We start from the raw sequence: 25,414 nt of genomic DNA on the forward strand, positions 1-25,414 counted from the left end.
GATCTTCGTCCTTGTCCGTAAAAGTTGAAAGTGCTAAAAATTCTCAACCTCGTCCCCAGGGTTTTTCCCTCAAAAAATGGGTGTTGAGGGAAAAGCCCTGGGGACGTAACCTGAGATCAGGCTCTTTTTTCGTTTCACTTTTAAAATTACATTCCGGCGGGCAAGGCGAAACGAAAAGAGATTTCAGCGGTAGCCATTAGAGAGAATGTATGAGAACCGTTAAAATTGGGCCTGATCTCAGGTTATGGGGACGAGGTTGAAAAGTTCTCCAAACTCAAACACGTCAGACACGTAATGCGTGCCTATGCTTTCCTCAGTTCAGCGGTAGTGGGTAGGTTGGATATTTGCCCAGGGGGGGGGGGGGGACTCCGCATATGAAAGGGATGGGGATACTCGTCGTCCCACTTAGGGGTGTAACTTTCAGATTTTGGTCTCACTTAATTAGGGTGTTCTGGGCAAAACGCCGTCATATTTAGCCATGAAGGTCTCGTTTAGGGTTGCACGCGAAAAAATAAAAAATATATATATATTGTCTGTGTTTTAACATGGTCTCTTTTAGGGGTCAAAAAAAGCTTGGGCCACGCCCAGATCGGTCTCCTTTAGGGGGTTTAAATCAAAATTTCCGACGAGCATCCTTACCCCTTTCATCTACGGAGTGCCCCCCTCCGCCACCCGGGGGGATATTTGGCGCCCTTCAAAATGGCGGCTTCCTCTGAGCGTGAGTACAGAAAGCTTCTTACTGATTCTTTGCTTAGTGAAGAGGTCAGTAACAGCTACACGTTGGACGAATTCAAGGATTTCTTTCCTAGAAAATATCGGTAAGTTTGAAACTTAAGGCAAGTGGCGGGTTTTGATTGAATGTAAGTACTTTATTCTTCATCGCGGCATCGAAGCTCGCCACAGGACGCATTTCAAAAGTTTTCAGTGGATTCTGAGGAACATATCAGCTGAGTAATGTTGTTCGCGCTGTCAATGAATCATAGAAAACAATCTAAGGAGAGAGAAACACGAAGTAGTTCGAAACACGTGCGCTCCAAAATTGCAAAATAATTCGCGCTAAAATCATCCCATTTCATCCGCTCCGTGGTTGTACGTAGCGGGGTTAAATACTTGGAAATATTTGGATATTGTGTTCCGCTGGGGCTTGGAAACCTCTGCCTCCAAGACAAATCTAACTCATATTTTTCCCTCTTTTTCTTCTTGCCGGCCTCCAACAAAACAATTAAGGGTCAGATTTCTTGGATTGGATCGGATTCCAGATTGGATTGGACTGCGGATCGGATCAGACTCTTATTTCCACTTTTAGTGCAGAAGAATTCTTATAAGAACTGATGTTTTTTTAATTAGTGACACAGGTGGCTTGGAATAAAAAAATCTGAGTTCTCCCAATAGGAGTTGGACTAGTCCAGATGCATCTGTACGACAGTCAACTCCCTCAGGCCCATGATGACCACTTGTCATAAGCAACCACCTCCTGTAAGCATCCACTTTCAAAGTAACAGTTTTGTTTCTCAGTCAAATACTTTTTCAAAATCTCTCTTTTAAGGGACCACTATTTAAATTTCTAGGATCTTGTGTAATTTGTGCACCCCTTGGTCGATATACCACTCGACATATCGACCGACAATCGACCGATGTATCAGTCAATATATCAACCGAGATGCCCTATGACAAAATCCACTAGCCCTGGGCTATCATACACAACTTTCTTTGCATGCTGCACCACTTCTTATTATATAGACACGAGTGTTTCACTGGAAAATATACCACTCGTAAAATTCATAAAAACTAAATCCGGGACTCGAGTGGTTTATTTTCCATAATCTCACACAAGAGTTTATCGATGACGTAATTTCGGTAATTTCCCTTTATTATTTTATCAATATCTTTTTGTCTATATAATAAAAAGAACATTACACGGCGGCTTGAAGGTATGAATTTTACTTTCTCGTGGCAAAAACAATATTTTACTCACTTGCTGCGCTTGTTTGTAAAATATGTTTTGCCACTCGAAAATAAAATTCAATTATCTTTGCGCCACCATGTAATATCCTCTATGTCATGCACCAAGAGTAGTTGCTTACGAGAGAGTTGTCTGTAGTAACCAGTTAATTATAGGTTCAACTCCTGTTGGGAGGACTCAGATTTTTCATTTGCGAGCTGCCTGTGTCACTAATAAAAAACATTGTTTCTCATGTATCACCAGGCTTAAAGCTCACCTCTAGCTTTAAAATCGCAAAGAGTTAGTCTGAACTTTACTGCACTAGGAATTTTATGTTGCATAACTTCATAAGATTTCAATCCCAAAAATAGTCTTGTTCACATGACATAGCCCATGAGTACCGGTATCTAATGTTGCACTGATTATGTGTTTCTTTCCATTTCTTGCGAAGTGGTCTTGTTATTCACTGAGCCTAAATTGAATAGCTCCTTTTTCAGAGAAGACAACGAATTAAGAAATTGCGGGAATATGAGTAAGAAAGGTACAATAGCAGGGTTGTCAGAAAGTTTTGAAGTAGACAGCTGAGTTCTCAAAGTAAGCGGCCAGTCCAGAGATATTTTATTTAAAAAAGCCATCCGTAAAGAAATGCTAAGCAGAGTAGCTGACCGATACTAACCAAGTAGGCCGCGATTTTCGCAAGCAAACGAACCGCCAGTGTGATCCAATCTGCAATCTTATTAAATCCAAAATCTGATCGAATCGGAGTGATCAGATCCTGGTTTTGCCGATGCCCCACTCCCCCCCTCTCAGATCAAAAGTGAAGGGGATGCCATCTATTACCTTTTAAACTCAGTGACACCATCTCAGATTAGAAGGTATAAGCTGGCTTATTCCCCTCCCCACCCAATTCCCCTATCCACTGGTATGGAGAAAAGTTTTCAATGAGGTCTTACTGGACCCTGCTGATTTTTTTATCTTTTTTTAAATTCAAGAGATCACCAAGATGTCAACGTGTTGTATGAAGCCTACCAAACAAAACGGAAGCTGATAAGGGACAGAGTAGTTATGAATGTGAGGATGCATTGTAGAAAGAGAAAACAACAGGTTAGCTGATCAGTATATTTCATTTAATCATGATCTGAACATTGACTTGCAGACATCCATGGGAGGCAATTTAATTAATATCATGGGTGACGAATTACTCTTTACAGTGCCACTGGGAAAACCATGGACACCTAAAATATGCCAGGAATGCTTATTGTTTTTAAGCCAATCAAATCTGAAGACTTCACCAAAACTGCAGACTAAATAACTGTTAAAAATATTAGTTGCGCTTGAGGGAAACCAAGAGAATAGAAAAGGTTACGTCTTGCTTAAAATGATGTTAAAATATTGTAAAATTGGTTCGAAAATATTGGCTCACTGGTGAATCCATTGTGATAGGTTTTCTGAAGTAAATTGTTCATGTGTTTTAATTTGGGAAATTCACTTGTGTTATTTCAGAGTAGTACTAATGTAGATAATACAGGAATAAGTGATGGTGCCACATGTTGAAAGCAACAATTGCATGAGCGCCAGTGATCAGTGGAAGGACAAAAACATGCACTGATGTGTTCTTTATGAGTAGTTTCAGAGGTTTAACAACAAGAATCAGCTCAAATTAAATCATTTACCTGGAAAATCCAAAGCCGACACAGTTCTTGCTGTGCCAACATCAGTTAACACACTGCGGTTCTGTTTAGTGCTGCCTCTTGTGCAAAAGTGGTCACAGGCCTTTAATGGAGTCTGTATTTTTTCTAAGTAAATGTTCCTTGCCCAGGAAAGAAAACTTAAAGCTTAGTGGTTTACAAATCGTCTGTGGACTGCTGAACACCATGAGCTTTGTGTCATCCAGGTTCAACAAGAGATAGTTCTCAAAGCACCAATCACGGATTAGTTGTAGGTCATCATTGATTTTAACAGCGGTGGTGTGAGATTCCTCTACAGTGAAGGAGAGAATTAGTTTTGTGTCATCAATGTAACATGCACTTGAGCACGTCTCACTGACTGCTGTCAGGTTGTTTATGTAGATACCAAATAACAAAGCTCCGAGCACGCTACCTTGAGACACTTCACACATCACTGGTAGAGCTTCAGACAGCGCAGCATTAATGCGAACCCTTTGAAATCTTTGGATAAGTAGCTGTCAAACCAGGGGACTGCCAATGGGGCCAGCCCAAGGGCTTTTAGTTTTTTGCAATGAAATGCTCTGATTAATGCTATCGAATGCTTTGCTCATATCCAGAGAGACGATTTAGCTGTTAGCTCTTTCTTGTCGACAACGTCAAGTATAGTGTCTGTAGAGACAGTAAGAGAAGTTTCAGTGGAGTGCCACTTTTTTTTACCACTCTGTTCCACTGCCAGTCTTTTGTTTGTTGTCAGGTAGGGTGTTAGCTGATTCAGGACCACCTTTTTACACACCTTAGATAAAACAGGTAACAAAGAAATAACTGGAAGAAATATGAAATAATTATTGGTCTATTGTTGCCTGGTTCATCAAAATCACCCTCTTTCAAGACTGGTGACACTTCAGCAATCTTCCAATCTCTAGGAAAAGTGCTGGTAAGTACTAAAAGAAGAATTTATAATGGAAGTAATAGAAGGAATAATCCCTGGTGCAGAGTCCTTGATAGCATGAGTTGGTAACTTATCAAGGATATATCATGCACATAAGCTCTACATTCACAGCAATTCACAGGTTTTCTGCTTTCCAAGTCACTGCCATCTGGGTTCATTTTAATTATACATGTATATTTTATCTAGCGTGTTGTCCTGTTTTTTATCACAGGGTAGAATGATGCCAAATAATAAATATGAAGATGAAATAAAAGAAATGGAGGCAAAAGAAGAAATTTTACAAGAGGTATCAAGTAACACTTTATTAATGCCTTTGAGGTAGCTTTCTTGGGGAAACAGGGGCTGGCCTTGTGGACTTGCTAGTTTATAATTATCACACGCAAGTTTCATATTGTCGACTGCAATTTCACAGGGTTGACTGTATTTTCTCATGGTTGACTGAGGTTTCACAGGGTATTGTAAAGTTAACTAAAATTTCACTGGGCGTTTCACAGGGTGAGTCTGAATTTCACACGATGCTTCTCAAATCACATTTTAAGTTAAAATTTTCACAGCATATTTCACAGGATCAAATTCTTTATCATTTCTTGTACCAAAAAGATATTTTTATTTCACAGGATGTTTCACATGGTAAATTCAGTTCACATGGTTTGAAACATGCTGTTCACATGCTTTTCACAGGGCTTGCATGTCCTAGTAGTGCATGGGATTCTCCTTTCTCTGCTACCTCCCTTTCGGGTGCATGAACCATAGATCTTTTCCCTTTCTCAATGACCTACACAAGTCATACACCAAGTGTCATACCGATAATAACATTTTTAATACAATATACTCAGGGCTGTCATCACTTAGAGTTCAACTTGCCGGGTATATGCAGTTAGTAGGTAGGGAACTGAACAGCCCTGGAAGGAGTTCTTTTGGTCTAATTTTCCTTTTGTTTCCTACAAAAACGCAGGGGATCATGCCCATAGTAGCCGGGGGAAATCCACGGGCCCCAGCCCTTTGTGACAGCAATGATGCTACAGCGGTACACTCTGTTTTTTAAGGGTCAGAGACTTAGTGCAAATGTTTTAGCAGCAAATAAATGCATGTGCTGGCTGTAGAATGAACAATACCTGGATGTGTGTGGAGAGGGCCTTAACTACTGCCTTTTTAAGGGGCAGGCAATGGTCCAGTTTCGAATTAAAAATTACCACTAAATACAGAAAAAATAAACGACACATTCATACAGGGTTGGTCTCAACATAGAGTAAATTATTCACAAATTCCGGCAAGTAAGGGTCTTTTTCTCATTGGAATTTGTGAATATATTTACCTCAGCTGGAGGATAAGCCTGTAAAGAATGTGTCTTCACTTCTTTTATTCAGCTGTCATAGTGAACTCGAAACTGAACTATTGTCAATGTGTGTGTGTGTTTTTTTTTAATTTTAATCTCACATCATCTAGATCAGATTTGAATCATTTGTGTAGGCTGAAACAATAATTTGGGATCTCACACTAGGACATCAGGTAACATTGTGTTAAATGGCAGATTTGGTTTTTGCGTTGTTTTCATTTACACAAGTTTTTTATTCCTCAGGAAATAGATACAATGGAGAAGGATATGGAGCAAGTTCAGGAGAAAATTGCAAGGTGGATTATCTTAAGACAAAATGTTCTTTCTATAAAACTTGAAGGAAGTTGCTGGTGGTTGTATTAAATGTACATGTAATGTAATGTAATGTAATGTAAATTATGTAATGTAATGTAATGTAATGTAATATAATGTTGTGCATTAGAGGACAACAAGACATACCATCTTTACTTATCAACATGTTAACAGTAAGAATGGACATCGGCACAAAAAAAATTATGTCTGAGCTGTCTGAACAGTTGTGTCCTTTATGGAAAGTAACTCATGCTGTCTTTGAGAACTTGTCATCTGTGATCAGTACTAATAATCAATTTCACTTAACTAAGTTCTTATTTTGTAGCTGTACAGATAACTTGGACAAGAAGAAACCTTTTTGTGGATTGCAGACAGCAGATTTCAAAGCAGGCAAAGAGACAAGAAAATCAAGAAGTAGATCTGACAGATGACATTAATGGTATTTTCATTTTCTCTTGTAAGATATGTATATATAAAGTTGTTTGAAAATGAATGTAAGTAAAGATGATTTCTTAGAGGGTAACACACTTTTGTAACCTATCAGATGATGATGACTCTAAACATCATTCATTAACCGGTATACCAGTACTTTGTACGTCCAAGAGATTGAAAGACTAGAAATGTAAATATCTATCATTGTCAAACAAATAATATAAACGTAATTGAGACTACAATAAATAATTTATAATTTTGTAAACCTATGTAAAATACAATAATATGACACCCTTTCTACAGTAAATATCTTGGTACATAAATTTGCACTCTGGCGTCATGTTTTCTTAACTCAGCTCAAGATGTTTCAATACCCTTGAGCAGAGGCAATTAATTAAAGCTGCCTTGAAAATGCCAACTTTGTCCACTGATTACTCTAGTTATTGAAATTGGTGGTAAAGAGAAATCCCTTGACAAGGCTGCAATTATACCTAATAAAGCAATGTGTCTGTGTGGGGTAGTACTGTGGGGTATATTTTTGCAGGAGCAATGTTGAAATTTCTTTATTCTGTTTGTAAAGGAGAGAGAGACATGAATGGTCCGAAATTCCCCACTTCTTGGAAGATATCTTTGACACTGAGCTTAGAGAAGGGGTTCTGTGAATTACCTTTTTGAATGCAGTTTCCAGGAGGGGTAGGACAAGAAAGGCACCTCTCTGTTTATCCTCATTTTGCCCTCACTGTCTTTACCATAACTCATTTTACATGCTGTCTATGACAAATTGGAGAAGGGTCCATGGACGACGTCAAGGAAAAATTTTTTTAGACGACTGTTACAACACTGTAGCAGCAGTATGCAGACATCTATTTGACCTCAAACTGCTGCCTACTTAATCTTCATTAATAACATTATTGTGATCTTTTTTAGCACTGGGTACAGACAATATAAGTAAGTGAAAATGTGAAGTAAGTTGTTCTTTTGAAGAATATGTCAAATTTCACAGAAAATGTAAAATTTTAGGTCATCTTCTTAGAATCCATGGTATGGAGGTTGTGCACTGGTGCTTATCCTCTGTTCACCAAGTGCCGGCAAATGTGGATTCCTTTTCCGTACATGAACACCACTCAGATTTGGGAAAGACTACAAAGGCAAAAAAAATTATTTATTAAAATATAATGAAAATAAATTTTGAAACAATTTAATTTAATTGAAAGATTTTCAAAGGTGATCATGGTGAAGTCTGGGGCAGTCTTGACAAATGACTATGTTTTAACTAGTTTCTTGACTTGCACCCATTTTGCCTCATTACATAATACTACATAAAGGGCCAAAGGGGTTACTTATAATCAAAAGAAGACTTTAAAGTGGTGAAAGCAAGATATATAAAATAACTAGATGTAAGAAAGGTGAATTCATCATCCAGATCAGGGAAGGTGGGGGTACTTCATGAATTTGTAGTATTATTTTGATGTTTACACTTGAAATGCTCAAGTCTAATTGACCACTCCAGAAAATACCATAACATACCATAATGCCCTTTTTTTGTCACCCGAAAATTTTCCAGAAGCATTGTCGTCAGTTTCTCCTGGAAGTTAAAATGGCCCCAAGAGAAACTCTAAACAATTATGCTTATGCAAAATGTTGGGGTGACAAACAAAGAGCATTATGGTATGTTATGGTATTTTCTGGAGTGGTCAATTCTAATTAACACAAACAACTTTTTTGCTAGAAAAAATTCTTGATAACAATGTTCCTTAGTAAAGCTACTCACTGAATCAGTCATCAACCCAGAAGAGGTTTTCCTTGGTTTGCCATCCACTATCACAGGGTGATGATCAGTAAACATTCTGTTAAATGATGACTCCCTGTTGCTCAGTTCCAGTCGGTAACGCTGCACTTCCCTTCTTAGGCGCTCCAATTCATCATCTCTCTAAAACACAGTCATGGTCAAATAATATTATATTATAATTATATTATAATATTAGTACAAAAGCTGGATAGTGCTATCCACAGGATAAATCACTATCCAGCAGATAAGTATTACCGGAAACAATCCAGTGGATAACATAATTATTGTGTTATCCAGTGGATAGTGATAGCGCTATTCAACGTTTGAACAACCCTGGCCTGGTTAGGTTTGTTTGCGAACCAACACCAAAATCCTTGTTCTGAGCCTCTACCCGTGTACCAGGGTTTGATTACATGCCATGATTTGCCTATTTAAAATGCCATTGTTGATTTGGTAATCAGGTTGAAGGAAAATTTGAAATGCATTTTCTGGTACTTTGTGAGTCCACTGGGGGCCAAGAACAGGATCTTGGTACTGCTTTGCAGATGTTGCTAATATAGGATTAGATGGCTTTCATTACTTTAAGGGAACTGTAGCTTTAGAGAGAAAAACAAGTAAGTGTGGGAGCAAAATGGTGAGTTTAAAACGACAAAAAATAATGTCATATTTTCGACAACAAAGAAAAAACGAAGAGCAAGTACTGGTCATTCTTGAAAACATCTTTTAGCCACGAACCATGAATTTTGCAGTTGGGACATTTCTTTGTAATTTTTTGGATTTTAGGCAATTTACTTTAGTTTCAGGCGAGAATAATACAGAAAGTAACTGAAATAGATTCATGTTTGTTTCTTGTTCTACATTCTACATTTGACGTATACATTCATCACATTGTCGCATAAACTCATCATTTTGCTCATGCATTCAGTATGTTTTTTTCTTCTATAAATCTACGGTTCCCTAAAACTAACAAAAGCTGGTTAGATTACGTCTGCAGCCCAGACAACCCCCTTACCGCTTCACCGTCCCTAGGGCTTAACCCTTTAGGTCCCAAGAGTGACCAACATCAATTTTCTCCTAACAACATCAGCAGATCATCAAGAGTGAAGGTTATGAGAATTACTAAATTGATTACCAAGGGGAGAGGGCTTTGATCTTTTATCAAATTCTCTCAACTGTTCTTAAAAGAAATGTATGGCGATCAGTCGGGAGAATTTGTATGTGGACCTTGGGGCTTAAAGGGTTGACATTGATAGGTGCAGGATAAGTGTAGAATTAAAGGGATGCATGGAGAAAAGCCCTGAGTGATTTTTTGATGATAAAAAAGATACTCTTTCCAAGTTGCTCAGTATTTGTTCGCATCAAAAGTCACTTAAAGCCTTGATCACAAATTCCTTACTACTGCGTGGAATAACAGTAATTTCTCAAATAGCTCTAACCGTTGCTTATGTTACAGGTCAAAATTAAATTCAGATTTAAATTTTAACCTAGGTTGATTCTCTACTCCCTTTGTCTCCTTGCCCTAATTATTCAGAAATTAGGGCTAGGATACAAAGAAATTGAGAATCAACCTAGCTGTTGAAAAACTTCAACCACAATTTAATTGTGACCTGTAACACTTACATCAAATGCAGGTGTTGTCCGTGGAACCTCAGGGCTGCCCTTAGCAACAGGCCTTGGAGATCTCTTGGCCTCTTTCTTTTTATTCCTCTCATCAACATATTGTTGAATTTTAAGTTCAAGATGTCTTTTGTCATCGTCCAACTCTTTCACTTGCTGAATCAACTGTTTATTTTTCCATTCCAATTTTTCTACTCTTGTTTGGTCTTCTTGTTGCTGTTTGGTGTATTCGGCAATTCTGCGACTGAGATTATCAATTTCATCCTGCCAATCACCTTGCAGTCCATTGACACTATTTTCAAGTCTTTGTTTTTTCTCCACAGCATCCCGCAACTCTTCCTCTAATATTTTCACTTTGGATTGAAGACTTTCAACCTGGCTTTTAAGCTTTTTCGTGTTATCTGCTTTTGCCTTCAGTTTATCTTTCAAGTTACAGTTATCTTTCTTAACATTCTCTAATTCAGTTTTCAAAAGGGCAACTTGTTCGTCTCCAGAAGCTAACTTGTCAGTAAGTTTTTCTTTCAATTCCACAATTTGTTTTTCAGCCATCGTTAAAAGCTGATCCTTGTTCGCTAACAGTAAATTCAATTCTGCTTCCTTGTTTTGTAGATCTTTAATTTGCTGTTTGTCTTTCTCGTTTTCTGTGTTTTTCAAGTCGAGTAAAACACGAAATTTTTCCAGGTCATCCAATTGTCCCTCCAACCATGACACTTTTCCTTTAGCTTCCTCAAGTATTAAACTGATCTCATGTTCGTATGCATTTTTTAATGCTTCCATCTCCAGCTCTCGTTCATGATTCCTTGTGAATAGCAAGTGTATAACCATCGTGAGTTCGGCAATCTTGCGAGAAAGCTTTGCTTTGATATCAAGGTCGCGATCCCCTTTGTGAGCCATAGTTGATTATAAATTAATTACGTCCTTGATCAGTATATAAACGGCTATATACCGGCCTAGAAATCGGACGGTCGCAATACAAGAACTTCAATGAAAATCAATTAGGGTCACTCACACAATACGATCCAATTCGGTAATCAATAGCTCCGCGCGCTTTTTGTGAGTTTGCTACCGTCGGCTATTAAAAATGATAAAAGTCGGCGGCGATGATAAGGCTATCCTGCTAGCTTTCCAGTTGTATAGGGTAAACTTTTTATAAACAGAACAGCTGGCCGCCCAATTCACACGCGCCGTCTCCTTCCCATCAAGCGCTAAGCTGGTTGATCTTTTCTTGAAATTAGCTTTTCCTGGCTCTGTTTAAACGATCATTCATCCCGTTTATGCATTTTCACCATTTACAGTCTATCTCCTCGCCAAAGAATCTTGTTTTTCTACATAAACTCCACGATTAGTTTTAGGCGGATGTTGCTAAGTGAAGACAGCTAATCGGTACAATTCAAGTAAATGAATTCATTTGCATAAGAATTGTCTAACGGGATAGCAGCACGAAGGTTGAGATAAACAAAATTCTATGATTTGATTCGTGGCCACTCCTTGAATTAAATCATTTTCGTCGGCAAGAAAGCTTCGCTGTCACCTCTGTGTACACAAGATCAAGAAGATTGACAATTCAACACCGATAAGGTCGTCCACCATGTTGGAAGTTGCTCTTTGAACCGGGTGAAGACTGGCTCTAGCTAAATCGTCGGAGTCAAGTGACTGTTGTCAGGGGAAGTCAAGGAAAGGCGTTTGTCGAGAGAAAGCAAGTGTTTTAAGAAAATTAAGCCTCAAAAAATGATATTGTGGATTAAATAAAAGTGAAAATTTGTTTTTTGGTTGACAAAAAGTGTGCGTGTTACCGAAAAAGACTGGGCATTTTTAATGAAAGGTATCGTTCCAGTGCGGAGTACATGACGTAGTAACTTTGAATTTGAAAAATGGCGGACTTCGTGATCGGATTTGAATGCACATTCCTGTCAGCGTTTTTCTACCTCTAACAAGAGGATAGCCTTTTGAGCAGTTAACAAGTTCCATATGGGGTTGAGCGAGGCGATTTTGGTGGTTGTCTCTGTATTGGAAGGTACGTCTAGCAAAAAACATACATTCAACCTTCATCCATGTTCATGTTAATTTGGACCCGGGACTTGTGTACATTTATGATTCATGCTAGCACTCTACATCACTATGGTTCTGTATAATTTTAAAATTATGGAACCCGTAATGGTTGTTATTAAGAAGTATAGAGATTAAAAATTTTCTGACCTCTAAAGTTTGAGGATGGAGGAACTGACAAAAATTACAGATATTGTGACTTTGTTTTGCTTAGTTAAGTTAGGCGTATTAAATTTTGTAGTTCAAATTGAAGTTCAGGTTAAAAAGTGTTTTAACCTAGTTTGAGTCTCAATTTCCTTTGTCTCCTTGCCCTAATTGTTCATGATCATATAAAGTAATTAGGGCTAGGAAAGAAAGGAAATTGAGAATCAATTCTGAATTTCATTTTCACTTCATTAATAGAAGCTTAAGATTTGGTTTTTATTTGTTATTGATAAACTTCTGAAACATCCAGGGCGAAGATTCCCCAAACGACCCCGACACAAGATCATAGTAGAAACAAAGTTTGATGGTGAAACATTAGTCACCGATCCCATTGATCATGTGGAAAGCCCGGAGTTTACAACCGAACTTGCCTGGGAGTTAAGCAAGAAATCTCTCCACCAACATCGCTTGCAGAGGACACCTATCAAAATCCAGGTAAGACAGATTAAAAACATGTGTATATGAGCAAGTTTTTCTTGTGTGCATACATGTGGCCTAACTCTTGATGACTTGTCCCAAGGGTATTGAAAATAACTGGTTTTCCCAAGGGACCAGTCATTACTGTATTTACATCGCTACTCCCTAAGTGCAATGCCACACCGCCTTCAGTGTTTAAGACCAGCACTTAAAAAGTACACTAAAGAAAAATTGTTTTAATTGATTATCCCTATGATATTCTGGGATCATCATAGACATGGCTGTTCTTAAGCAGCACTCAGTGTTCCCAGAGTTTGATAATTGAATTTAATTACTACGTTAACCAATCAGAGCTCCTGACCAGGTTCTATACGTAACAACTGCATACATAACATGCAGCTTTCTCTTCTGCAAAACATCCCTAGTGACCAGCAAGAAGAGACAGTAACCTGCAAGCAGGCTCACTAGTGCAAATTTGGCAATAATTTTGGGAAAAGAAAGAGAAAAGAGAAAAATCTCTCCCCGCCGCATGTCGCCTTTTCTCGCGTGGGGTGATTTTCATGTGCACTTGCGTTTCGCTCGCCCTACTATCCCTGAGGAAAAATGGGGGACTACTCGTAGTCTATGGTGGCAGAGGTGCCATCTGGCAAGGAAAAGTGAGCCTGTTGTCGGCTATTGATTTTTGAGTTTAGCTCCTTTCAAGGTGTCAAGATACTAACCAATAGGAGCAAAGAAAATGTAAAGAAAAGTGACAGGAAGTAATTGCCCATGGAGATGTTTATGCTAAACTGCATCAGAGGTGAAATCCTGTCAGAAACAAAAATCACAGATTGAAATTAATATGCATGAAACAGACCATCTTCATCTCAACAAGCAGCAAAAATAAGAAATTAAGAATCCCCCCAAAGCGTTATCTACATGAGTTAACACATGAAACAGACCACCTTCATGACCTGTCAGTTTGCGACAAGTGACAAAAATAGGCTACTGAATTTGCTTAGCCCAAATCAAGAATCCTCCAGAGCATAATAATGAACCTGATAGAAAAAAGATATAAATAGGACCACAGGTAGCCCAAGCTCAAAATATAAGCATCAGCAAACATCGACATTGTTGCATAACATTCGAAATATAAGGATTTGTATGGAAAAAAAACCTATTGTTTCCGTAACCTACAAAAATTAAAGGATTTCAATAAAAAGCAGCTTACCTTACATAAAATGTGTGTTACGTCTCTCCTGTGTGGTCCATGGGCCGATTTATGGCCATCTATTAAATGAGTTGTACTGTAAACGGTTTTCTGTCTATATAAAGGTTTATCAAGGTTGAGGACTCCAGCGAAGTGGCCTGATGGATCCACCGAAGGAAAACAGCCGTAAATTTGCTCCGACTAGGTAACACGCAATAGTTCTGCTTTCCATTTGTGATCTTGAAGATGCCTTTGCACCCAGAACAAATCAAAGGTCGTCAATCTCTGCAACCTTTCCTGTCTGAAGCCATCGACAGAACCTTGGTTTGAACTCTGTGTTACTGTTCAAAGATACGGTAGCGAGACAGCCTGAGACTCAAATTACACACTCTTGGGGTGGGAGACAGTCTCTTGCTCCCATTGTTTTCTTTCTCGGGTATTGATGTCAACAGGAGCAAGAGACTGTCTCCCACCCCGAGTGTGAGTAATTTGAGTCTCAGGCCGTGTCGCTATCTTTCAATGGTAATGCAGAGTTCAAACCAAGGTTCTGTTGATGGCTTCAGACAGGAAAGTTTGCAGAGATTTTGCAGAGATTTACGACCTTTGATTCGCTCTCGGTGCAAAGGTGTCTTGAAGCAGGATAATGAATGGAAAGGAGAACTATCGTGTGTTACTTAGGTGGAATTTGGAGGCAACTGGAGCTGTTGGAGTGAATTTATGGCTGTTTTCTTTCGGTGGATCCGTCGGGCCGCTTCGCTGGAGTCCCCAACCTCGGTAAACCTTTATATATAGAGAGAAAACCATTTACAGTACAACCCATAAAATGGCCATAAATCGGCCCATGGACCACCCAGGAGAGATGTAACACACATTTTATGTAAGGTAAGCTGTTTTTTATTGAAATCCTTAAACAGAAATAAAAGGTTTTTTTCCCATACAAATCCTTATATTTCAAAATCAATGTTATGCAACAATGCCGATGTTTGCCAATGTTCATATTTTGAGCTTGGGCTACCTGTGATTGGACTATACTAAGCTGCATTTTCATATGAGGCAAAAGTATTGCAGGCCAACTGACACTTTTTATCATTAAGTTGATGTGTAAATGTTGATACCCAGTGTCTTACCAGCCAATCTGGAGAATTGAAAAATTAATAGCCCCCATGCTGGCTTCCTTTTCCCCCTGAATGATGGCTCCACTGCCAGCATTTTCCCCAAATTCAGACAAGTGAGCCTACCTGCTCACAAGCTACATGTAGGAAGGATCGTTGTTACATTCACTGGCTAGTTACCCTCACATAAGACTGGATCATTATACTTTTCTGGGAAAATGCCCACCAACTCCTCTCCTAAGCCAACATTTTGCCCTAAGTGAGACGTAAGTGTTAATGTTGGCTTAGACGCGGGGTAGGTGGGCAGTTTTCCAGAAATATATAATGATCCATAAGGTTTTCCAAGAGTATTACAGATCCCCAGTGAGCTTGCATTACAACAGTCATAGTAATTTGTAAAAGTTTGATTGGTGGAAAACATGTCCCTGTTATAATTTACTTTTTGCTAAATTTTTTTTAATTGCCTTCTGACAGTGTTATGCTTTGGATACACTCACCTCTCAGAAGGAACCAGTTGGCTATGTCATTTTAGACTTAAGAACAGCACAACAAAAACCAGCAGTAAGTCAGTTAAGGAATCTGTAATTTATTATTTTTCATACATGAGGTACATATACAAGTTCTGTAGGATGTGCATTTTAACATGAAATGTTAAAAATAAACAATGAAGATTAATAATGCTTCACATACAGGACTGTCAATAAGGGCCGGTAGCCGGCCATAACCACCAACTTGTTGGCCATCCTTAGCCGGCTACTTTCATCTCCTTCTACCATAACTGCTAACAAAAAATAAGCACTATCGAATAAAATTGTAAACTATCCATGTTCCAGTTTTGAATGACATAGAAAGCATATTTAAACAGGTTTAGATCTGTGAAAACGTTCAAACCGGGGGATGTCGGAACGCCTGCAACATTTCGATGGCATTGTTTCCAGTAAACAACGTAGCATCCACAGTGGAGGATACCTCTTGAAAACACCAGGAAATGCCACTTCTGAGACTCTAAATCTCAATATGTTCCTCGTTGGCTTGACCCTCAAGAACTTGTGCCTTTGGTGTGAGTTCCAAAGTCGCCTACTTTTCATTGTCAGCCTGCTACTTGAAAACTTTTTGACAGCTTTACACATACCCTAGAAGTTCCCCATGCTTACATTTGTACAGCTATAAAGACAGAGTTAAAGATAGGCACTGTCTTTTAACTCGAGTTTCATTCATTTTGTGATCACCAGTAAAAGTACTGTGAGGCAGATTTCAGTTTTAAATGTCAAGGTTAAATTTAAGGATGGTTAGCTGAGAGGTGCTTCTTCTGATTGGCTGTGCACACAGATTATTTGTTTTCATGCTGGCACTTAGTGACAAGTTCAGACTTCTTGTTTAAGAGTGAAATGTCACAGGCAGATAACATACAGAGTTTTTGTTAAATGAAATGAATATTTTCCCGGTAAAAATACCTACAGACTGCTAAGAGTACCCAAATCCATTATTTCAAGGACGTAAATCCAAACCGTTGAACCTTCCTTCTAAAAAAAGGTAACCACTCAAAATACAAAGCTTTAGTTGTTGCTTATGGGAGGTGTCATGTATAGAATTGGATCCACATCAGGGGGTTCTCTTCTAACAGGCCCCGACACACTTCTTTTTGGATCGTAACTTTGGATGCGTGTTCTAAGTTGCGATATGTTTGGTTTCAAGTCGTCAATGAAAGTTCTTTGTATAGTTTGAGTGGTGTACATATAGTACATTCAGTGAACAAAGAGATAAACCATTGGTGTTTGAATCTGTGGTCGCTCATTGGTGTGGTCACTTGATGAAGTTGCATATGGAGGTTCAACTGTATTTTTTGAAAGATGCTGGATGCAATTAAAACAAGTGGAAAGTGCTACCAAAGAAGTTCCATTTGACAGTTCATTTCTGTATTCATACTTGTGCAGCTGTAGGTTTATAGCTTGGTCCATGTGGGTTGAAATTCAGCTCTTAATTGTATGGGACATCTCTTCAGTGCGATTTTTTATAATGTCTTTACCTCTCTTCTTTGTTGTGTATTTTTAATCTTTTCAGTAAAAGCAATGCCCTTCTAGTATTTTTAATGTGACAGTGCTCATTCTTTGTCTTAATGGCAAGTGTCAGGCAAAAAGGGTCCACCTTCTTCCTTAAGGCTCCTCTGCTACTTGTCCCCCAAGTCCCTGGGAAGAAGGTAGAAAAAGGGTAGCATTTTGATCTCCATAACACAGTTGCCTTTGTTGCAGAGAGCCCAGTGGCATTCGCTTTTAAGTACAAAGTACACTCGCTTGAAGCCAGAGTTAAAGCTGATGCTGTCTTTAGAGGATGATACCCAACCATCTCAATCTCCTGCTGGCAAACAACAACAAACACAACAAGCAGATGAAGGTACTTAAGTGAAAATTCCTGAGGTGTTTGCTACAAACATCATGTAATTTATTGTGCTGTAACTATTAATGTCAGTTTCCAGATTTTCCATCCCTTTCTGGCTATGAACAATTTGCTGTGGGATTTGAGCCAATCAGAAAAAGAAATATTTTTAATGAATAATAATGTGTACTTTGAGTAAAATATTGGTGTAGTTACAAGTGCAATAATAAAATTTTGTCCTTCTCCATTTTTTTGTTTCTAAAGGAAGACAGTCCAGACCTTCATTAATACCCCAAACAATACAGTTTACACTGAATGAGGAACAGGGATATTATGAAATTGGACCACAACAAGATGGCAATCAGATATTTGTTTTGTCTGTCACCATAGGACTTGCTTCAAACTTAGCAAAGGTGCAGTATATATGATATCATGTCTTTCTGTTCATCAGTTCCCTATAATTTTTAAGAGGAAATCTAAGTAATGTTTGAACTTGGCAAAGATAGCATTCCTAGAAATGTTGTTTCCTTATGCTGGTAAAAAGCAAATTTTTAGATAGCAGTCGAAGATTATTCATGACTTATGGTCCTACTAGTGACGGTTTTTAATTACATTTGTATAAGAATTTTTTTAGTAATAAGGCCGTTTCACATTTTGCCTTCTATTTCTGATGAGGGAGATTCGGGCATTTCAGAAACACTCTAGAATTCTCTGATTCCAATCTTCTAGCACTTCATTTTGATTTGTTGAAAGCATCCTATATCCATCTCCCATTCTTGGTCTTCCTTTTTCTCCTTTCCCATTTTTCCTGAGGGTAACAATGGAAATAATAAACCACATCACAACAAAGCTCAAGTTTGGTTCTATCTATTACTCCCTTAATTATGTTAAAACATCAATTTATTTTTGTCAGAGTTACCTCATCAAGTTGGGAATAATCAATCACCAATTCAATTATCATGACATATTAATTTAGTACTACATTATTTTTCAATATCTTGTTACAGCTTATTCCATCAAAGTTTACCTTGACTGACCCAAACTTAGGTGGTGGATTTTACTTTTACTATTCATTACTCACAAATGATGTGACAAATGAAGTCTTTCATGATCTCCTACAACCCAACTTCCCAGCTGAAAGAGCCTCAGTTAGAATTTGTAGCAACTTGGATCATCTAAGAGAGTTTTTTACTCAACATTCTGGACTAGAGGTAGGCTCCAAGAATAGATCATCATTAATTTCTTCTTAATTTTTTACATTTCACTAAGTTTTAAGGCTGTGCTTTAGCAGAGTCCAGAGGTCTAGAGGTAGTGGTGATCGAGGTTTTAACCCGTAAGTCCCAAGAGTGACCAACATCAATATTTATTTTCTCCTGACAATATCAATGCAAAGGTTATGAGAATCAATAAAGTGATCACCAAAGGGAAAATACTTTGTTTTTTTTTGACAAATTCTGTTGACTAATTTTTCAAGGATTGGAAGGAGATCAGTCTGGAGAATTTGCACGTGGATATTGGGGCGGAAAGGGTTAAGAAAAGTTAAGTGCATGGTCTGTTCATTGACCTTTGTTACCCAAGCATGAGGCTGTCAGCTTGCCAGCTTGGAGTCACCTTCACCCGCTCTTACAAGAAAGCATACATACTATTTTGTGCCTATAGTAGCTAGAGAGTAAATGTTTACATTGTTGAGCTTTTTCAGCTGGATAGTTTCTGGAAGCAAAGAAACAAAAAAAAGAAGAACTGGGCCTATATTTAGTTATTTTAATATCGCACTTGGTCAATATTATTATTTTTTCAGATTCATTTGTGTAGTGGAGATCAAATCTTAGGAAAAGCAGTGGTTTCTTTCCAAGGACTTCTAAGTGAGCGAGAGACGCTAGCCACGCCTGCTGTGATAGAAGGAATGTTTCCTTTAGTAGCACCAGGTAGCAGTCATCAGCTTTTAGGACCACCACAGGACACTGAACCTGGGGTTGGGGTGTCTGTGTCACTAAGACGTGAGCAACCAGATATCGCAAGGAATGTCCCGAGTGGATCATCTCCAGCTGGAGGTACAGACATGCGTGGGCAGGTAATAGTTAAGAGCAAACTTCAACTACATGTATCTTGTGTCACAGCTGTAACATGACCCTGTTAGTAACATCAAGCTGTGCAAAACTCCTTGTTTCATGGACCCCCATCTGTGTACCAAGATTTGAGAATGCACCATGATTGGCTTGTTAAAAAGCCATTGTCAGGTTGCCAGTAATGTTAAAGGGAAATTGGAAACATTTCTGGTATTAATCTGTTGAGTCTGTTGGGGGCCCAGAACGTGGAGATATCATCGTTGCTTCGCAGACGTTACTAACCAGGGTCAGATTATGTCTGCAATGCAGGTTAAACTACAACTTACTGGCAAAAATGTGTCATATAGTAACTATGACCTAATACATGTAGTAATATTTTTCTTCCTTTTGGTGGCTTAAAAGTCATCACCTAAACAGGTTTCAGTACCAGTCTCTCCTCTTAGAGGGCAACCTAGAGAAGACAGTAAAGAGGCCAACGCAAATGCACCAAAGGGGTATCCATCTGAGACTCCGCCCCGACCACTTTCCAGCACCCCACATAGTGCACAGGAACACCATGATCCAACAAGTGCAGTAAATGCTAGAACTCAAAAGGTAAATGGTAACAGTTACTGCATGTTTTAATCTTTGCACTGTAGGTCATGAAACCTGTTATAAGTATGTAGTGCCTGATAAAATAAAAGCAACCTCAAACTATTTCCTTCAGAAGTAAGACAATATCGCTTAAGACTTGATCAAAGGCTTTCAATGTTTTGCAGCAATCAAGTATCAAGAGTACAGGGTCAGTGACTCAAACCTTTAACAAAAGCCATTCCAGTTTGGTGACTCCCTCAGAAATTGAGTATTTAGTATCTAGAATGGAAAAGTAGTCATCAGGAATCGAGTGTTGATTCCCAACTCAATTCTTCATTCATGCAAGGATCAAGAATCAAGTGTCAACTTACTTTTAAATGTTAACTGCATTACAGTCAAGGCAGGTCAAGTGTACCCTTGAAGATGCCATTAATGAATTTATTATTCAAGAGTTGAATATGTTAGTCTTTGCCGCAACCAGCATCAAATTCAAATCCACTGCATTCTTGCAAGCATAATGAGCAGTGAATTCTTTGCGAAAACTTTTCTGCATTGGGCGAGATTGAAATATCTTTGAATGGACAAAATTGCTTGTAGAAATTTCATAACTACCCCGAATGTGACTTCACTGCTTATTATGCATGCAGGAATGCATCTAGATGAATCTGAAATTTACAACTACAATGAATTTAACTTTCAAATGATAGTTATTTTTAATTCATTATTGGAATCTTGGGGGGCACCCTTGACCTGGCTTAACTGTAAAAGCATGGTCTTGAAAGGGCTCCAGATCTTACATTTTAAGGCAAATCATCACAATATGCCATCAATCCAGTTAGTTCTGAAAATGCACAGCTTTAGCCTTCAGCTTCACTCATCTTTGCCTCATCAGCAACAATATTCTCCACCGAAAAAGTCCAAGACAACAGCTCAGGCACCTCCACCGCAAGTCACAGATCCAGGTCCAAGCATTGTTCCTCAACTTAGAACCAGGCTTCCATTGGAACCATCAGCTCATCATTTCTGTTTCTCCATTGATTTGCGTAGCATCTCGAATCTTGAGGTTTCTTCTCCAGTTAACTGCTATCTTAGGTGAGTTGAAGCAGGTTGCTCATTAACAGAAACTTTGGAGGTAGACTTTCAAAAGTCCTTTATTTTTTTTTCCTGGTTGGTTATGCCATTTTAAAGACTTTTCATACCTTTTTGGCGTGACACTCACTGGCCGAAAATTCTACTAGTGACGTCACTGCAATTGACCAATAGGACAGTGAGTGATGTTTCACGCTGCTCCTGACACAGCATATGTCAATCATTTTTTTCCCGTGTGAATATATAATATGATTCAAATCCATTCAGGCGAAACAAGTTGACTTCGAGACTTTGTCGCTTGCTTGGTTGGTGCGTGACCTCATGCACCGAAGTTCGCTTTGCACAGTTTTAAGGAGTTATGAGAGGTTGACTTGTAGCAAGTCTACTTTGGAGGCAGGTGTCAGAGCAGGGAAAATGCTAGGTGGGCAGTGGCTTGTAACAGTATTTTATACATAAAGTGAAAACCAAGACTAAGTAGGCGCCAATTTGTCCAAAGGTGGCCTTATTTTTTTTTTCAGAAAAAGGGAACCAAAATTATGGGCGTGGCTTATGTGGGTACAGATGCTACATCATTAATACAAAACAATAGTTTAACAAACGTTTGGGTGCAGCTTATAAGTGGATGTTCCCTCTACATGCCCAGTAAACACAGCAGATGTCTGTCCTTAGTCAGTAGTCAATAACCAGAGCTAAGTGCCATCAACTGAGGTGATACGGCGCACTTTGACTCTGAAGATGACGAATGCACAGCTTGTCGAAACATCACTGATCATCAACAACAGTCCTATTCTGGATCTGCGTTCACCCGGACGATCATGCTCAACCTACTTATAAAAATTTCATGACTTCTGGGTTCAAACCTTTCACAAAACTACTAAATAGCTCATCAAAAGTTTGACCCTGGGCCTAAGATTGCTCCCTGCTGTTACTAGAATGTTGAATAACCTTAGTGCTCTTGTTGCTAGGTATACCTATCCATTCTTTGGTAGCTCTGCTCCGGTAATGACAAGTCCTCCAGTACAAGTTCAGCGTAACACAGAGGTCCTTCTTCCCAAGTCTTTTTGTGCATTTGACTTTGCATCTTCTCCACATTCTCTTCAAGACACACTTACAAGGTGGGCAAGTACATGTTAACTTATAGAGCGGTTTTCATTTGAGTGTCGAAAAGTAATTGGTTTTGCACTTTCTACTCGATGCGATTGGCTTAAAAGATTCGCGCCACCTTTTCATCCAATCAGAAGTAAAACCAAAGCCAATTGTGACGCGCTCGCATGCATTTTGCCGCGCTTTGCGTCAGCCACATGTAATTACTTCGAGTTTTGATTGGTTCAATGTATTGTCTGTGTCCTATGTGATTGGCCAGAGTAATTACTTTGGTTTTGGTTTTACGACACTCAAACGAAAACCACTCTAAACTGAGATGAAACTTTCACAGTCACTGAGTCAGTCACTCCGGCTGGTGAAGGAACAAACCAATATTACCCACTCCACTAACTATTTAAAAGAAAAATTATGAGAATACGCTATTGGCGCAATGATTTCTGCGATCGCTTGGGTAGACAAGCGTTAGTTTATAGTTGCCTTGAATGCCGTCGGCCAATCATAACTATTAACGCTTGTCCACCAAAATGACCCTAAAAATCACTGCGCCCAAATCTTGTATGCAGTCTTCGTAGATTCTCTGAATTAAGTGCATTATTTCTTAATACCTTAGGGAACTTGCCAAAATCAAAGCTGGGGCAATTTATTGTCCATGAGAAAGATGTTTTTTAGTCAGTAGGAGTCGAGCCTATGACCTATTAGCCTGCGTAGCTAGCTAGCGTTTCCACGCGTTTTCGGAGCAAAGAACAAAGACCGCGCGAAAAATGGCGCGAGTAAAAAAGCGGGGAGTAGGTGGGGAAGAAAGGTAAGGAAACCTTTCTTCCTTCCCCTCCCCCTCCCCCCTCTTTCATTTTTTAGCTCCCGTTCCATTTCTCGCGCAGCTAAAACCGAAAATCCCGTACCTTGGTCTTTCTTTGCTCCGAAACCAAACGGAAAAGCTTGCTACGCAGGCTTATGACCTATGGCCTATCTTAACAAGTTTGGATGCTCTACCACTAAGCTACAGGAGATTCGTGAGAGCTGAGGCCACTAAGGCCGTCACTGGTCAACAGTTTTTCTGACACCTGACTGATGACAGATTTCATGGGTATTCATTCTTCTTTTTCACCTAGCCTTAAGTGAAATTTTCTAACAAAATTGTGCGATTCCTACTTTTCCTGTCAGAGTTCCTCTTGTGATTGAGGTGTGGCATAAAGACAGCATGGCTGGGAACGTTCTTATCGGAGTTTCAACTGCATTATTAGCCTCTGTTTTATCTGCTAATAGAGTAGAAGTCTTAACACAGGTAAAAATAATCTGCCAGTGTTTATATTTGAGCGATGTACTTGTGTTATTAGCCACCCTGAGAGACCCGGAAGCAGTTAATCAGCGTGGAATATTCATAAGCAAAATACAATAAAATTTTTACTGCACGCATTGTAGAGAGCTACAACACTGGTCCTGGTTGTTCAGACGTTGGATAGCGCTATCCACAGGATAAATCACTATTCAGCGGATAAGAATTGGGGAAACTAATTACACTATCCACTGGACAGAGATTTATCCAGTGGATAGCGCTATCCAGCCTTTTAACAACCGAGACCTGGTTTAAAACTCTTGGGATACTAACGCAATAGCTCGTCAAAATGAGGCATCTTCCCTCCCCCCTTCCCCCACGGTGGAGTGTTGACGTTATGCATTCAAGTTTTAATTCAACACAATCTCCCACTGCTTGGGAGAGAAGGGGACAGCCGAAATAGTCCCTTATAACAACATCCCAAAGCTTTTTTAAGAGGAAGAATATGAGTTAATTTGGTAAAGTGCGTCTTTGTCCCTAATATCGTCAACTGTCCCAGGGTTGTAAGTTTTTGTTGTGACTTCTCCTTCCAGATTGCCTACAGTTGTACACACCTATGTGAGGGTAGATGTTGACAAACCTTGACATGTTGGCAGTCTGACGTCTTTAGATAATCTCTGCATACTTTCCTACGAACTATTCTTTACCTATTTTGCTTTTTTCGATCCCGTTTTAGGGTCAAGTGACTGGATATCGGCAAATTTACAATGAGCGGATATTTATACTTACCACAGAAAAGTATGTCAAACACTTTAAATTCAGCCGTCTTTCTAGCTACTTTCATCTTGTTGACAACTTGGACTTTCTTTCGGCTTCGGATATGTTCTTGATTTGATAGAGCTAATAATGAAAAGTAAGTAGTCGATGATAGATGTGGAATGTTATGACAAAAAACGCTGAGCAGATGCCTCTTTTCCCTGGTCATGACAAAATGAAAAAAATGACAAGTCTATTTTCTTCCCACCCGCCAAATACTAGAGAAGAAGGTCTCTGCTAATAAGGAATTGCAAGCCATGGAACAATATTAATGCTGAATGTACCATGGAACAATATTAATGCTGAATGTACCAATGCGTTTCCAACCCTAAAACATATCATTGAGTCTTTGTGGTTGGCTAAATGATGCCTGCCATCGCTTTAACCTTCATCTTGTTGGTTTAGGGAACTGAAAGTGAAACAACATTTGTAACCTCAAACTTTTTACCAGCAGCACTGATAATTAAGCTTGTACACAGTATGGCAAACACAGGCGTGAATACAGTTGACTAATGGGCACCTCCTTCACAACAACTACTTACCTTTCTCGGTTAATCCGTGTGTCGTTGCACTCTTTTCCCACCTTTGTAGCTCAAATAATAGGCCTGACAATTACTGGCTTTTCACACAGCTGACCAAGTTGAATGCATGACTCCGAAATTGCTATATAATTGTCTAACAGTGTTTACTAGAATGAGCACCAACCGAACATCTCAACACTCCAAACTTGTTTTTTGCTGTCGTTAATAACACATTTTTTTCTTTTAATTTTGAAGACCTCCTAGGAAGATTGGTGAGCTGCATGTGGTTCTTGGCCTGGAGGACCTGGGTCCAGTCAACTTGCACCAAGTCATGGGAGCAAATGAAGTAATTCTTACTTTTTTAATGGGAGCGACTTTTACTCAAAAATCAACAAAGGTGTTTCATAAAAAGCTTATAAGCGGGTGCGGGATTTGCTATACATCACTGAGGGTGTGTTCACACTACCTGGACAACTTTTGCTTCGGCAACATACTGGATAGGGCTTCTGGTCACACGTAAGAACGGTGATTTCGGCGCGATTCCTGTAACGGAGCGAAGCCGACCTCTAAAGTGAAGAGTCACCTGT

General features: G+C 39.1%; 3 protein-coding genes across 3 annotated transcripts in view; 2 read left to right on the forward strand and 1 right to left on the reverse strand.

The window, feature by feature from the left end:
• The first annotated feature begins 685 nt into the window (after window positions 1–685).
• On the forward strand, window positions 686–7,378 carry LOC140937400 (uncharacterized). The gene is made up of 5 exons (XM_073386956.1): window positions 686–818; window positions 2,935–3,046; window positions 4,770–4,844; window positions 6,138–6,190; window positions 6,532–7,378. Exons 1-5 carry the CDS (start codon window positions 700–702, stop codon window positions 6,635–6,637), a joined length of 465 nt encoding a protein of 154 aa, XP_073243057.1. The 5' UTR covers window positions 686–699; the 3' UTR covers window positions 6,638–7,378.
• Window positions 7,379–7,559: 181 nt separating this feature from the next.
• LOC140937399 (uncharacterized) lies at window positions 7,560–11,678 on the reverse strand. The gene is made up of 3 exons (XM_073386955.1): window positions 10,048–11,678; window positions 8,410–8,568; window positions 7,560–7,778 (listed from the first exon to the last, which is right to left on the reverse strand). Exons 1-3 carry the CDS (start codon window positions 10,936–10,938, stop codon window positions 7,668–7,670), a joined length of 1,161 nt encoding a protein of 386 aa, XP_073243056.1. The 5' UTR covers window positions 10,939–11,678; the 3' UTR covers window positions 7,560–7,667.
• A 240-nt stretch (window positions 11,679–11,918) lies between these two features.
• LOC140937850 (centrosomal protein of 120 kDa-like) overlaps window positions 11,919–25,414 on the forward strand; it is a 23,223-nt gene continuing 9,727 nt past the window's right edge. Inside the window, exons 1-13 of the mRNA XM_073387423.1 lie at window positions 11,919–12,058; window positions 12,545–12,729; window positions 15,487–15,573; window positions 17,262–17,403; window positions 17,650–17,798; window positions 18,393–18,596; window positions 19,184–19,456; window positions 19,854–20,045; window positions 20,917–21,116; window positions 22,079–22,228; window positions 23,379–23,499; window positions 24,227–24,288; window positions 25,083–25,173. Coding sequence (XP_073243524.1) covers window positions 12,013–12,058; window positions 12,545–12,729; window positions 15,487–15,573; window positions 17,262–17,403; window positions 17,650–17,798; window positions 18,393–18,596; window positions 19,184–19,456; window positions 19,854–20,045; window positions 20,917–21,116; window positions 22,079–22,228; window positions 23,379–23,499; window positions 24,227–24,288; window positions 25,083–25,173 — 1,902 coding nt within the window. The 5' untranslated portion in view covers window positions 11,919–12,012. The remainder of the gene's footprint in view (window positions 12,059–12,544; window positions 12,730–15,486; window positions 15,574–17,261; window positions 17,404–17,649; window positions 17,799–18,392; window positions 18,597–19,183; window positions 19,457–19,853; window positions 20,046–20,916; window positions 21,117–22,078; window positions 22,229–23,378; window positions 23,500–24,226; window positions 24,289–25,082; window positions 25,174–25,414) is intronic.

Source organism: Porites lutea, chromosome 5, assembly GCF_958299795.1.
Source record: "Porites lutea chromosome 5, jaPorLute2.1, whole genome shotgun sequence".
Lineage (NCBI taxonomy): Eukaryota > Metazoa > Cnidaria > Anthozoa > Scleractinia > Poritidae > Porites > Porites lutea.

What these genes read in the sequence shown, in the direction of transcription:
- LOC140937400 (XM_073386956.1), top strand. Translation starts at nt 700, where the DNA reads ATGGCGGCTTCCTCTGAGCGTGAGTACAGAAAGCTTCTTACTGATTCT. An exon ending in GTAGAAAGAGAAAACAACAG is followed by an intron (nt 3,047 to 4,769) that starts GTTAGCTGATCA and finishes TTTTTATCACAG; the next exon opens with GGTAGAATGATGCCAAATAA. An exon ending in AAGAAGAAATTTTACAAGAG is followed by an intron (nt 4,845 to 6,137) that starts GTATCAAGTAAC and finishes TTTATTCCTCAG; the next exon opens with GAAATAGATACAATGGAGAA.
- LOC140937399 (XM_073386955.1), bottom strand. Translation starts at nt 10,938, where the DNA reads ATGGCTCACAAAGGGGATCGCGACCTTGATATCAAAGCAAAGCTTTCT. An exon ending in GGACAACACCTGCATTTGAT is followed by an intron (nt 8,569 to 10,047) that starts GTAAGTGTTACA and finishes ACTGTGTTTTAG; the next exon opens with AGAGATGATGAATTGGAGCG. An exon ending in CTGGGTTGATGACTGATTCA is followed by an intron (nt 7,779 to 8,409) that starts GTGAGTAGCTTT and finishes TTGCCTTTGTAG; the next exon opens with TCTTTCCCAAATCTGAGTGG.